Raw genomic sequence first — 14,629 nt, 5'->3', positions numbered from 1 at the left:
TGGTCCATAAGCGAAGCTCAACCAAATGGCCTTTAGTAAGCCTGCAGGCCCTGGGGAGACGAGTCACCCAAAGATGCTTCCCCCTCCACCATCCCAGGTGGACAAGGGATAGGCACCCTACCTGACACAGTGGCCCCAGGGGCTCCCTGGGGGATGGGAGCAGTCCCTTCTAGCTAAGGCCAGCTCTGACAACTGGAACATTCTTAATTTCCTGCAACACTCCCTTAGTCCAGGTGCAGTCCTGGTGCCACTTACAGCAGGCCAGAGCCCTCAGCTCACACCAGCCCTTCCCCCAGTCCCAGGCCCAGGCCCATCAGCTGCTCCTCCCGAGACCACGGGTCCCTCCTCTGTGAACCCATGTCGGCTTGGCTCCATCCCACCAGAGAGGCATACCCCCTTTAGAGCAAGACACACCACAGGACCACCCCGCTCCCACTGCCCACCTCCACCGAGCTGCAGCTGATTCAGTTCTCAAATCATTTCTCACAAGAGTTGCTGCTGACCTAAGAGGGCCCCTGTTCCGTCTCATCTGCTTCTCTGATGTTGGATTTTGTCCCTGACTTTCTGCCTAGTCACACTTTTTCTCAGCAACATGGCATTCAAGAAACTATCTTCCTCCAAACCATCAAAAAAAAGAAAAGAAAAAAACAGGGACCGGAATAGAGTCTGTTCTCCAAAATACTTAAATACTTCTCTTCCTGCCTGCCTTATTTTGGTACCTGGCACCTTAGCACTATCTTTCTAGTTTCTAACTGGAACCCACAGGGTTGCCTGCAACTCAGCAGCTCTACTTTCTAGCAATCCAGCCCAGAGGAATACTTAGGCACGTGCACAAAGCTGTGCCTTCAAGGGTGTGTATTCGAGCACTGCTTGTAAGAGCAAAATCACCAGAAACCACACAGTGAGGAAATGGGCCCATAAACCCCACCATGCAGCATGTCGTGCGGCAGGTAGGAGAACGAGGCAGCACCAACGGGACCGACATGGTGTGAAAACTCCGAAGCAACTGAAGTAAAAAGCACGGCACAAAGCAAAAGCCTCTGCTTTTGAGAAGCTCCCTGCATGTGCATATGAATGTCTGCACAGACGGAGTGTGAGGAGGCCAGGCTCCATAGAGCAACGCGGGGGAGGGAGCATTAAGGGTGCCTACAGTGTTCACCTCAAATGCTTCTGTTGTTTATCTTTTTTTTACAAAACAAAACACATTTATCAGGACTTCCCTGGTGGCACAGTGGTTAAGAATCCGCCTGCCAATGCAGGAGACATGGGTTTGATCCCCGGTCTGGGAAGACCCCACATGCCACGGAGCAACTAAGCCCGTGCACCACAACTTTTGAGCCTGCGCTCTAAAGTCCGCGAGCCACAACTACTGAGCCCACACACCGCAACTACTGAAGCCCAGACGCCTAGAGCCCGTGCTCCACAACAAGAGAAGCCACAGCAATGAAAAGCCCATGCACCACAACAAAGAGTAGGCCCTGCACACAGCAACAAAGACCCAACGCAGCCAAATATATAAATAAATAAAGCTTAAAACACACACACACACACACACACACACACACACACATATGCATCTCGTGTATTACTTACATAATAAAAATTTTTTTCAAAGGAAAACCACAAAGAAAAGAAAGCAGAGTGATCTACCCTTCCACGTTCCCCTATTGCCCTTAGAATACACAGCTCCTGCATCACCCAGGCGGGGCACTCCACGTCCCAGTCCCTGATCCCAGACGCTCGACTCCAGCCAGGCATAATTTCCTCCAGCTCTCAGAACATCCCCGCTTTCTCTCATTCCTAGGCCCCCATATCTGCCCTGCTTGCCCTCCCCTCCGCTCAGCCCTCCTCACTGCATCAGGAATCAACTCCATTCCAAAAGGCCTTCCCAGGCTCTGCCAGGCAGGCTGAGCTCCCTGCCACAGCTCTAGTGGCTGCCACAGCATAGCCTCCGTCATAACCCTCTTCCCCACTGAAGGCAGTTATCCTTGGAGCCAAGGCAGCAAAGGCCACTCCTGCCATGCTCAACTCCAATTCTCCAGCACAGCACCTGGAACTCAGTGGGTGTCTGACCTATGGAACTGGACTGATTAGATACAGGAGGCCTCGCTCAGGGGGCAACAAGAGCCCACGGACTCCATGAAGACCAGCCTAAAGGAAGCTCAGGTGGGGGCAGTCCCACCCCCGCCCTTCAGGAAGGGTGAGCTCTAGCCTGGGATCACCCTCCATGGTCAGCAGACTGTGAGTGACAGGCAAACAAAATCCACCTCTGCATTTGCTTTAAAGTCGAGCCGGGATCACTCTCCATTCTGTCTTCCGTGTCCCCTGCACAGACCAGGTCTCTCTGGCGGAATTCTTTGAAGTGCTGGAGAAGCCTGGTCCCTCTGAGGAGCAAGCTGCCCTGCTCCTTCCTTCCTGAGGGTGCAGACGCCCTGTAAGCCATGGTTGCCTTCCCCCCTTCCTGCCTGCCAGGAGCGCGTGCTCACCGGGCTGCCTTCCACCCTCCCAGCCAGCGCAGCCACTAGTGCCCTGCCTTTATTTTCTGACTGCTGCTGCCTCATTAGAAGCCTCTGCAAACCCTCCCTGGATGTGTGCAGGAAATAGACAAACAGGCAAACAAGGCATCGCAAAACAATTAAACCAAAATTCACGACAGCATGCCAGGCCCACGTGGAGGCTCCTGCCCTGGACCAGGAGTGTTGGGGCGGGGAGCAGGCAAGCCCTCCCAGGTACCAGGTCAGGTGGCTTGGAGGGTGATTTCCAGCAAAGGAGTGGAAACAGAGGCCTGGAGAGGAGACATCATGCCACCTATAGGGAAAGTGGCCGTGTCAGTGTGACACTCCCCCCCTCCCCCAACATCTTCTGGTTTTAAGTGAACTTGTCACCACTCTCAGAGCCTCCAGTGGGAAAGACGGGGTGGGCAGCTGCCCCCCACATCAAAACCACCAGACTTCTTACAATGGAGAACCGGCCACACAATGTACAAGCAATTTCCTCCTTGTCTCATGCCATGGTGACGCAACCAAAGAGAACAGGTTTCTGTTCCCAAGCATCTCACCAGACAGGAGAGTTCCCATGGGAAGGCAAGCCTTGATGACACATCTCACACCTTGCATCAGGAGAGGGGAAACCCTGCCCCCACAGACATGATGAATCAGCCACTCAGATGCTCCCAGCCAGGTCTCCTGAGACCGTGTGAGGCAACCCCTGCCCACCCTTCCCACTGACACCTTCCATCACTTCCAGCTCTCAGCTAAGCTGCTGGCCTTCCAACCCTCCTCCTCTAGGACACGCCGTGCTGTTTCACACCCTGATATTTTGCACACAGATCCCCCGCCACCCCCAGAATTTCTCTCCTCCTTCTTCAACCTGACGTAGCCCCCTTGCTCCCACCTAATTCAAAACCCACCGCCTCCCAAGGCAAAGTTGAGGAGGCTGGGGGGCTTCGCGACTCCGATCACAGGGCAGCGCTTGCGGCGCTGTCCTGGGTACTGAAGAGGAGTCAGACAAATGAGAAATGGCCTGGGCCACAGGGAGCTCAGTCACTCTCAGATCCATCATTCCATTTCATTTCAACCTCCCAAGAACACTCTGAGGCAGGCATTTTTATTATCCCCACTGCCAAAATGAGAAAACAAAGGATGAGAAAGACTTGTCAGTGGGCCCAGAGATAAGTTAGAAAAAAGGCTGAGGCAGGAATGGAACCCAAGTTGCCCAACATGTTCACCCACAAAACCTCAGCAGCCACTATTAACCTCACACTGTGATATAAACATATGTTTTGTGTTTATTCCTCTTGTGAAGCTGTGGGGAGAATTTCTAAAGGGACGGGCCCATCTGAACTCCCATCAGGCCCTGTCCCTGGGTACACAAGTGCTCCCTTCACACTTGCCAAGGAGGAAGGTGTAGACAGAAACTCAGCAGGCTGAACACACTGGTTCACTGGTGAAAGTGGATGTGAGTGAGGTTTTGCCTGATCTTTGGACTCCTCAGAAATCACATATTACTGCTGTAATTAGGAATCTCATATAAAGAAACAAATGCTTCCTGGAAGAACAAATAGGCAATGAAATGCCCCAAAATATAGATTCATTCACTCATATAATGAGTATTTATTGAGCACCTACTATGTTCCAGGTGCTATTCTAAATGTTGGATATGCAGCATCACTTAATAAAACACACAAAACTCACATTCTTATTGGGGGAAGGCAAACATCAAGAAATAAGTAAATGGCAGGTAAATTCAATGAAAAACATAATACAAGGAAGAGAGAAGAGGGTGTCAAGAGGAAAAGGAGTTTCATTTTTTAATGATTTGGTGAGGGAAGGTCTTTTGGGGCAGAAGTGCCCCAAGTGTTCCCACACAACACTTCAACAGGGAAACATCTTATGGTGCTCCCGGAGCCCTTCTGCCTCTCGAGACTCCCAAGGAGAAGGATGTTCCTAAAGCTGTTCAGAGATGCTGTCTATACACACCCAGATAAGCAAGACCCATGGTCCCCCTCCCTCAGGTCACAGCTGTTGAGCAACCAGGAAAGGAAACCCACTTCCCAGCCCTCCAAAAAGGCTTCTTCAGAGCTGGGTGGCATCTGCTGAGATCTCTTTGTAAGAAGCAAAGGAAAACTTTTAAAGCATAAGGCTCTCAACCTGCTATAGCACTGAGCACATGCTTGGCCAGGATCTGCCAGCAGCCTAGGAGAGAAGCACTGTGATACCCATCTTACAGATCAGGAAAACCAAGGCTCTGAAGGGTACCCATAGCTCACCCAGGATGCAGTAAGCAATGGAGCAGGGACCTGAATGTAGTTCTTTTCTGATGCTGGAGTCTGTGCTCATAACTACCCAAATGTCGCCTCTCAAGGAGATACCAGGCGTTGCTTGGCAAGGGAAGAGGAGCCATCTCTGGCCAGTGAGCAGAAGGTCAGGGCTGTGATCCTGGCTGGAGATGGCTTCAGTCCGAGAGCCAGTCACAGCTGCCAAAGGGCTTCCCTGGCTCCCCCTGCCCCTCCCCCTGCCTTCTACTCCTCCTGGTCCTTTCCCTGTCTTGTGGCCACACACACGGACTCTCCAGGTCCCTGAAAACACTCCTAGGGGCAGAGGATGCTGAATGCAGGCTCCAGGCACATAGCATTGTTCTCAGGGCCTACGGCTTTCTAGCCAGTGCTGAAGTGACTAGAGCCAGAGGGAAGTTAGCTACGACATCCTCGCTTCATAGCAAAGGCATTTCTATATCTGGCAATGTTCTCCACCTCAACTGGGATGGTGGTTATGCTAGTACATACATTTGCCAAAATCCATCAAACAGTACACGTCTAATGACTGTATTTTATTGCATGCCATTTATGCCTCAATATAGTTCATTTCAAAAAATGGAGGAACTCCTCTGACATTGCTGGATCCTATTAGGAAAGAGCCATGCTCTCCCTGATGGGAGGGTAAGAGATGGTTCAACTGAGACAATGAAAAAGACATAATATTTCATTTCACTAGGAGAGGATGGAGGAATCTCATTCGGGCCAATGGTCCTCCCAGATGTTTGGGGCTCCATCTTTTGGGTGCCTTTCCTGGAATTCTGGTATTTAACAACAAAACCTGTTCCCTCTTGTGTGCTGGGGCTGAGGAGGTCTGGAAAAGCAGGGTCTGCAGGAGAGGGACGTCAACGGGACCACATTTGTCTTCCAAGGGACACTGTGGCATGACATGGGAAGATGGAGGTGTAGGTCTGGCCAAGGTCTTGCTGTGGCCACTGCCACGGGCCCCAGCTGCATGATGGACCGCATGTGGGGCCCAGGGCAGCCTCACCTTCCTGTCCTTCATCCACGCCTGCATCAGGCATCTCCTCCTGTCCTCAGACACACCATGGAATCTGACAGAAGGGTGAGGGAACTTGAGAGTTAATGAACTTTAATCTTCCAGCAAATGCTACAATTAACGTGCCCCAAAGTACAGTTGCTTTATAATTAGATAGAAGAACAAAACCCAAAACACTCGTCCCAGTAAAGTTATTGTCGAACTTCTTGGTAGGTTTCCTAGCAATAAAACTCACTTGCTCATTTCATCTGGAAAAAGTATTTATTACTTCAATTTAAACTAATGCCATAATGATACGATGTATGTTATTAATGAGAACACTCACTATCGCAGTTCGGTCGTCTGACTTCCTATGCCAGGGGCCAGAAAGGAGATTTTGTTGGCACAAAGCATTGGTTAAAATAGCATTTGTCCAATAATTCCCTTTCTTCTGGGGAGTTTCACGTCAGGAGGACTTGAGGGTGAGGACCAACAGCCGACAGATGTTTGCCATGAGAACCTGTCAAGCTGTCCAGCTGAGAAGGTGCAGTGGCTCACCAGAGCCACCTGGGGCCATGCAGTGAGCCTGCAGGGATGCCCAGCAACTCAGCCCTGCTGCCACAGAGGCCTGGAGTGTCCCCTGCAGGTGAGAGAGCTGACCCTGAACTCTCTTTGTTTCCACAAGCACTAAGAATACAACTAAGATGTGTTCTGGGCCACAGAACAAGCCACAGCAGAGATGCACCAGCTCAGAGGCTAAGGGAGAATGGGTACCAAAGGGCCACCCCTGGGCGCAGTTCCTGAGCGAGGAAGTCTTCCTGAGCACTCGGCACATGCTAGGCACTGTGCTAAGCCCTTGGCATGTATTAATGCATTTAATCCACACATCAAGCACACCGGGCAGTGATGATGGTTTATCCCCATTTGACAAATGAGGAAACTGTGGCACAGAGAGGTTGAGTGACGTGTCCAATGTCACAGAGCTACAGAGAAAGAGCCGGGATTCAACCAAGGCAGACTGCTCCTGAGTCCTTGCTCCTAACCACTAGGCTCAAGGGTAATCCTGAGGAGGGGTAAACAGCCAAAGCTCTTGTGCCAAGCCTCTTCCAAGCCCTGAGCCCACATCCAGCCCTGAGAGGGAAGAACACTGACCACTGCCACTCCTGCTTCCCACAGGTGACTTGTTATTGTCATACAGACCACTCGCCATGTACCAGGAACTCTGCTGGGGGTTTTACTCTGTTGCTCAGAAATTACCATCCCTGCTCCTTAGGTGAGGAAGCAGAAGCTCAGAGAAGTCACCATGGGCAGTCAGTAGAAGGGAGGGATGGCAACCTCCATTCATTTTATTGACTTACTTATTTCTCGTACCTGATACAAAACTTAAAAGATATTTAAAAACATGCAGTAAAAAATATATCTCCCATCCCTGTCTCAAGTCACTGTGTTTCCCTCCCTACACAGCACTCCCTTATGACTGTGTGTGTACTCAGATATACACACATGGGAGCTTGCTTTTACCCAGAGCAATCCTGACACCACTTTACTATTGTAAGCTAACAACACAGTTTCATGTGTTGGAACTATGGCTTCTTAGTACATAAAGAACCATAGTCTTCCATTACATGTATGTATCATAATATATTTAACCACTAAGGTTGTTCACAGTGTCTGCAGTTACTAATAGTGCTACAATAAATCCTTGTGCATTAAGAAAAGAGTCTACCAGCAGTGTTTGCTCCCCACAGCTTTTCCACAAGGACCAAGAGGCTGTGAGCAGAGCTGTGACACCCAGGCTTTGGGAATCAGACCTGGCTAACCCCCTACTCACCAGCCATATAACCTAGAGCACATGACTTTACTTCTCAGAATCACAGTTTCCTCATCTGTAAAACAAGGATAGTAGACACTCACCTGGAAGGGTTGCCATAAGGATGATGTGAACTGGAGTACTAAGGTGCTTACACAGTACCCTGCTCAGAGTGATGGCTGGAGAGATGTGGGCTGTTACTCACTGACACCTGGGCCACCTGGGTCACCTGGGAAGTTCAGGCCCTGCCTCTGGCTTAGACTCTGGGTCTGGGATTTGTCCTCACAGATCACAGCTCTTCTCTGTGCATTAGTTTCTTCCCTTTCATAGGCAGCCAATGAGTCTGGACACAGGCAACAGAAGGACCAGAGCCCTCTAGAGATGAAGACCCCATGCCTGTCCTCAGGTCTCTGAACTGGGCGTGAAGAATAGGACCCAAAGGTCCTGAGTAACAAGATATGGCTCCCAAGGATTTCTAGGGATTCTGAGCTCACAAGTGAGGCCTCACTGGAGTCACTGCCCAAAATCCAGCCATAGGATCTTTCCCCACGTCATTGCCCGCAGGCCTTCCAGCATGCTTTTCCCTCTGCCTGGGACACGCTTCCTCCCCTCCTCCCCACAGTGTCCTTTGTTTGCCTATTTCCTACTAGTTCTTTAGGCCCTTGCTTACATGCCACCTCCTCCTGGAAGCCCTCCCAAACCATCGTGCCACAGGCTGTGCAATCACCACCATGCAATCACCACCAAGAATGAGAGCAGCTCCATGGCCACAACAGAGCAGAGCAGTGTCAGGGAGGAATGTCGGGCCACAGCTGCAGGGAGAGACAATCTAGCATTGGGATCCAGGCTCACCCAGGGCCAGGACTTATTGGTGGACACCCAGGCAGGAGGACAACATCTGTTCTCAGTGCAGACAGTGAGGTTTCAGCAGGAGAATATCTTCACGCCATTTGCATAGGGAAGGACCTCTTAAATGAGACAGGAAATAGAGCTACTTGTCTAAAACATTAATAAATTTGAAAACAATACAATATAGAACTTCTGTGAATTAAGACAACTAACTGAGAGAAGGTATTTAACAGCCCTAACTTACAAAAGAAAAGGTTCAATTTTAAAAATGGGCAAAAATTAAAAACTACATACAGGTGTTCAGAAGAGCAAACAAAAATAGTGCATAAAGATACGAAAAGATTCTCAGCCTCACCTTTTATCATGGCAATATAAATTAAACTCACAGTGAGATACCATTTCACATGAAAATCTTAAAAGTAAAAACAATACCGGGTGTTGGTGAGGTTGAGGAGCTTTGAGAACTCTCGTACATTGCAGATAGCAGTGTATATAGGTAGAAATGCTTTGGAAATCAATTTGGAATGATCTAATAAAGTGAAACATGCATAGACCCAATAGTCCAGCAATTCTGCTCCTTTGAGATAGACCCTCAAGAAATTCTTGCACACGAATACCAAAAGACAATAATCTTCTTATCAGTATTATCTGTAATAGCAAAAACCTGGAAACAACTCAAATGCCCATAGTAACAAAATGGATAATAAATCAGGGGATACTTTGCAGCAGTAAAAATTATTGAATAAACCCATCTGCATCAAATGAACGAACAGATCTCAAAAATCTAATATTGAATAAAAAAGAAAGTAATCACAAAACTGTACAGAAGTGTTACTCCAGATATTTAAGGTTCACAAAGAGGCCAAACTAAGCAATATGTATCTTAGGATCCATACTTGCATGACAAACTATAAAGAAAAGCAAGGAACTGGTTAGAACACAATCAAGATAGGGATTATGTCCCCTAGGTAAGAGAGGACATGATACAAGCAGGACAAACAAGGGCTCCTATACATTTTTTAAACGTGTCTGCATTCATGGGAGTTCACTTTATCATTATTCTTTTAACTTGACATATACACTGTAAACGTGTAACTTTTAAACTTTTAAAAATTATTTTAAAACAAGCACGAATAGGAAATGGCCACAGATTTAGAACTCTAAGCTTGTGTTTCTGTGGAATCTCAGCTCTCAACACCAACCCAGGCCTGCAAGCTGGCCCAGAGGCCAAGAGGGACCACCACACCCCAAAGATGCTATAGAAGAAAGAGCCCTGGGTCCTGACTTCATATCCTAGCCCTGTGCAACTTTAGCCAAAATACTCCACCCACCTGTTTCATCTAAAAGCAGTACTTAGCAAAATAGCTGTGCATGATAGGGACTCAGTGAATATTTGTTGAATGAATGAGTCAGTGATTTCTAAGATTCCCAGTTGTAAATATACCCCTCATCCAAATGTATTCACTGGGGAAAAATTGTGGCTGCAGCTTCTAGCACACCCTCCCCAACACACACACGAATATCCCAGAATTTGAAATGGCAAATCAGAAAGTTCTCTCTTCTGTTCAATCCAAACTTTTGATATTTTAATGTTACAAATTTTCTCTCCCAAATGTCAGCTTCTCTTTTATTTTCCTTTCGCTGTCACAACAAGCATACAAGTATTTTCGATGGAATTTTACCAAATGGCACATCTTGCATCTTGTAAACCTTAAATATACAAACTCCTCTCCCACCACTCTGCCAAGCTCTGTCTTAGAACTTCTTTTGGCCTCTCTGACCCTTGACTCTTGACTCAGATGCCCAGTCCTCAGGTTCCACCTAGGGAATAACATTCCTTTGTTCAAAAGGAGGCTGAGGGGCAAATGAGGAAAGATCAGTCCTCACTCTGTAAGGGTGGAATCTTACATATGACATTCATTGGTAAATGACTGACTGCACACACCTAGGGCATGCCAAGCCCATTCCACACACCCCATCCTTGGCATTAACTCTGCCTGGCTGGGGATAGGAGAAGAAGGCTGGAGCCTAGCAAGCCCCAGATTACAGAAATAGGATGGTGCCTTGGCTAAGTGCATGGGCATCAAAGTCAAAGAGAATCTCTCTGGTCTTCATGCTCCTCATCTGTAAAATGCAGCAATAATCCCACCTCAGAGAGTTATTAAGTGGCTTAAATAAAATAATATATGTAAAGATACTTGCAGATCAGCATCAAAAAAAAAAGTCACTATATCCCCAAACCACTTCTGTTTGACTTTGGAAGGAATGAAACAGTCTTTACACTCAATTTGCTTTTTAATTGGGCTCATCGCAGCTAGTGCTGCAGTGGTCGGGTGGAGGAAGGGCCCTGAGGAGTTGTGGAGGCACCATTTGTCTCGCGTGTATCAGCAATGTAAATCCACCCACAGCCCTCAGACAGGCCAATGCCAGCCAGACTGAGGGAGCACCCACACCCGAATTCTTGGGGCTGCATCCAACAGCATGTGGTCTTTTACCACCTTGGCTCAGCTAACATGTTAAAAATGGACCAGAGGTTGGGCTGTGCATGAGGGGCATGGCCAAAACAAATAACAGGAGTTGGAGTGGTGAACGTTTGACATAGAATGTTTGGGGTAGAAACCTGGCCTAAAAGGTTTTCAAATCAAGGAGCCAATGACGAGGGCAGGCAAAGGCAGGCGGTTCTGCACAGAACCCAATGAAAGAGCACTGACCTCCAGAAAGGCTAACACCAAACGGATCGGCACCTTGGACAGCGACAGCCAAGCGTAAGGCCGCTGTGAGACGCTTGATTCGCCCCCATCTTCCAGATCAGAATCAGCAAACAGGGCGGGCTGCTGCCAGCACGTCCCCTGCACCATGCTGCTTCACGGAGCAATCACGGCGCTTTCTATTGCTAAACCCACATGCTTCCTCAGAATCCTTCCCAACACAACATTCCATTGGTCACCCTGTGTCTTTATAGAATTACTAATAAAGGCCAGTCTGGTTGAAAACTAATTTCAACCCTACCAAAGGTAGCAAAGGTTTCCATGTCAGAAAAGAGAGGCAGACCTTTTGGTTTGATTGGAGGGTCTGGGTGGGAGAGGAGAGAGGCAGAGGAGTGTGTCTACAAAATGAAACATCTGTTTCCTAGCTCACCTCCCCTACCTCAGAGGTCAGTGCCCTTGTCTTTCCCCCCATTTCTCCTTTGTCTTGTGTGGAAATTGTTTGAAAAGTCCATGTCCTCACCAATGAGTTGGTTCATTCACACAGTGACAATTTCTTGGGGCCTACTCTATGCCAGCCACCATGCTAAGCAGCAGAGACATAGGAGGAAATAGTACATGCCCCATGGTCTTGGAGCTTACAGCCTGGGTGGGAATAAGTGTTCACCAAGGATCAACCCTCATGAGTGTGTTGGGACAAGCTGGGAGCAGACTGAAGGAAGGAGACGTGTCTGTGAGAACATGTAACCAAGGAACCAGCTCTATGGGAAAGAGAGGAGCCTGCAGACAGGTGGCGATTAGGCGTCCTTCCTTGAGGACTTTCTCCATGAGCAAAATCAGGATAAGGGATGCAACAAGAAGAAAACACAGAGTTTGAGCACGTGCCATCAGGTGTCATTCAGTCTGCAAGAATTACAGGAACCCAAGTGGGGCGGGCAGGCTGGAGAGCTGATACCTGCCTCCTGTGGCTGAGGTTCCCACCAAAGCCACCTCAGGGACTTAGGAAGAACCAAGGCTGGAAGAGTTTCTATAGGTCAGAGCAGAAAGAGAGCAAAAAAGTCAGAAGCAGTAAGTTGGGAGGGGCCTGCAGACTCTGGACCACAGCATCCTTCAGCTCTGGCAGTATGCATACCCCTGCACAGGATGCAGCCTCAGAGCAGACCCAACATCAGAGTTGAACCACCAACACAAAGGGTTCTCAGGGGAAGGCTGGGCCCTTGAGAGATGCTATGACATGGTCTCCAACGCCTCCCCAGAGTCAGAGATTGAGTGGGGGTGGGAAGGAGAGTCCAGGTCCTAGACAGAGTCCAGTTCGAGTGCCAAGAGCCTCCGGCCACCCTTGTCCCCATCACCATCTCATCTTAATTTCAGCACAGTGACTGTTTGCTCTTTCAATTCCTTCTGGAAGACTCCAAACAGCATATTTGCTCAAGAGCTGAGGACAACATTCCAGTCTTAGAGAAGCAGAGTATTTAGGCAAAGGCAAACATATGCTGGCTTCTCTTCTTAGTTACATTCTTGGCAAAGGAATTATTTCACCAAGAGAGAAAAACAGGACTTTCGAGGGTCCACCCCCTTCTACAGTGGCCCCAGCTATATGGCTGCCGACCCTCACCAGTCCCCCACACCCTTTAAAGACACGTAATGTGGGTGGCTGTGGCTATAAAAGGGTAGCGTGAGATCCTTGTGAAGGAACTGCTCTGCATCTGACTGTGGTGGTGACATGAATCCACACGTGATGAAATTGCACAGAAGTGAATACACACACCCAAGTGCATGTAAACTGGTGAATATGAGCAAAGCCTACGGATTGTGTCAAGGTCAAATCCTGCTTGTGATATGGTATAACAGTTAGGCAAGATGTTGTAGCACACAGGATCTCCATATTATTTCTCATAATTGCATGCAAATCTCAATTATCTCAAAATAAAAAGTTTAAAAAAAAACACATAAGGTGGAAACCATTTTATCTTGGAACTAGAACTGGTCTGTTTTTACAAAGCAGTCATAGAAAACCTGAAGCTCTTTCTTCAAAGCCCATTCTTCTAGTTTCCTAACAAGGAAATTATGACTTTTTTTCATATGCGAGGTCTTCAGAGAAGCCACGTCCAGCCATGCCCAGTGTCCCCAAACCCACGTGACCCCAGCCTGGCTCCATGACTTTCAGGGTGTCCCTCCCCCTGACCTTTGCCCCAGCCTGAAACTGAGAGCAGAGGGAGGCAAGGAGCTGGAAGGCTGGGCGAGCCTGCAGTGAGAGGGGAACACTTTGCAGAGGAGGCTTCCGGGAGGACCCACGCTGGCCAGCCTCCACCACTGCCTGCGTGCAGCCCTTTGGGTCCCTGCCAGCAGTTTATTAATATTTTATTGAAGACTCTAAGATGATTCAAACTTCAGCTGTCATGATAAGGTGTTGTTGCTAGGCAACCTTAGTGCCTGTCTACAGATCTGTTTTCAGCGCTCTTTCCCCACTCACGAAGCTCGAGGTGGGGTCCTACCACCCAGAGACCCACTCAGCTCAGACCACCAACCACTGTCCCTACCCAGCCTGCTCCAAAGCCCTCAGCTGCCACGAGTGATGGTCCAGCTTGCAGGTCTCCCAGTGCCTGGCTGTGCCCCCATCAGAGCCCCAGAGCAGCCCCTGCCCCCAACTCACCATAATCGCTGTCGTAGAACATGACAAACTTCTGCCAGCGCAGCTCTGTCACCAGCCTGAGCATGACGTCATTGAGGCGCACAGGCGGTCTGGAGGCCAGCGTGTAGGCCTCGCCGTCAGGGCTGGGGTTCAAGTGGCAGGCGGTGCGCGGAGAGCCCCCTGGGTTGCGCTGGACAAAGAGGTGTGGGATGTGCATCGCGTCTGTGAGGGACTGCAGGGCGTTGGCAGACGCACAACCGGTGGACGTGACCAAGGCCAAAATCCCCTGCGTCATGAGGTCACAGGCTGAAAAGAGAGGGGAGAGAGAGGGCGGGGTCAGCATGGGGAGGATGCTGCCCTGGCTTCAATCCACTCAGCTCACACCAGGCGGCTCACGCCTGGGGCCCCAAGAAATGCTGCCTCTCTCCAGAGACCAAGAACCCATGCCAGGCCAGGCCAGAGGCTCTCACAGGCACAGTTTCACTGATGCCCTAGTGACGCTGCCAGCTAGATGTTCTTGTGCCCATGCAACAGATGAGAAAACAGAGGGAAGAAGAGGCAAAATCATTTGTCCTAGGCTACTCAAGCAGGGAGAGTAGAACAGGCATCCCACCCACATCTGCCTGAGACACATTAGTGCTATTAAATTAGCCATCCTGTTTCCTACCTGGGCTGTGAGCCCCTTAAGGGCTGTGAGCTTGTTTTGTTGATCCTTGTATCCCCAAGGCCAAGCCACAGGCCAGGTGTACACTGTATACTCTACAATTGTTGGCTGAACTGAACTGATTGGGGCTGAGGGGAATGAATAACAGTGGAAAGCCAGGGAGACACTTACCCCTGA

The 14,629-nt window shown here is 49.2% G+C and overlaps 1 protein-coding gene across 2 annotated transcripts in view; it reads right to left on the bottom strand.

The window, feature by feature from the left end:
* Window positions 1-14,629, bottom strand: part of GRID1 (glutamate ionotropic receptor delta type subunit 1) — a 655,245-nt gene that overhangs the window by 503,025 nt on the left and 137,591 nt on the right. For both annotated transcript variants that reach the window (XM_057735455.1, XM_057735456.1), the window contains exon 3: window positions 13,810-14,094. In XM_057735455.1, the coding sequence (XP_057591438.1) occupies window positions 13,810-14,094 (285 nt within the window). The remainder of the gene's footprint in view (window positions 1-13,809; window positions 14,095-14,629) is intronic.

The sequence above is a fragment of the Hippopotamus amphibius genome, chromosome 5 (assembly GCF_030028045.1).
Source record: "Hippopotamus amphibius kiboko isolate mHipAmp2 chromosome 5, mHipAmp2.hap2, whole genome shotgun sequence".
In the NCBI taxonomy this organism is placed as follows: Eukaryota; Metazoa; Chordata; class Mammalia; order Artiodactyla; family Hippopotamidae; genus Hippopotamus; species Hippopotamus amphibius.
Note: the sequence above shows the minus strand (reverse complement) of the source record. Positions and strands in the feature narration are given on the sequence as shown.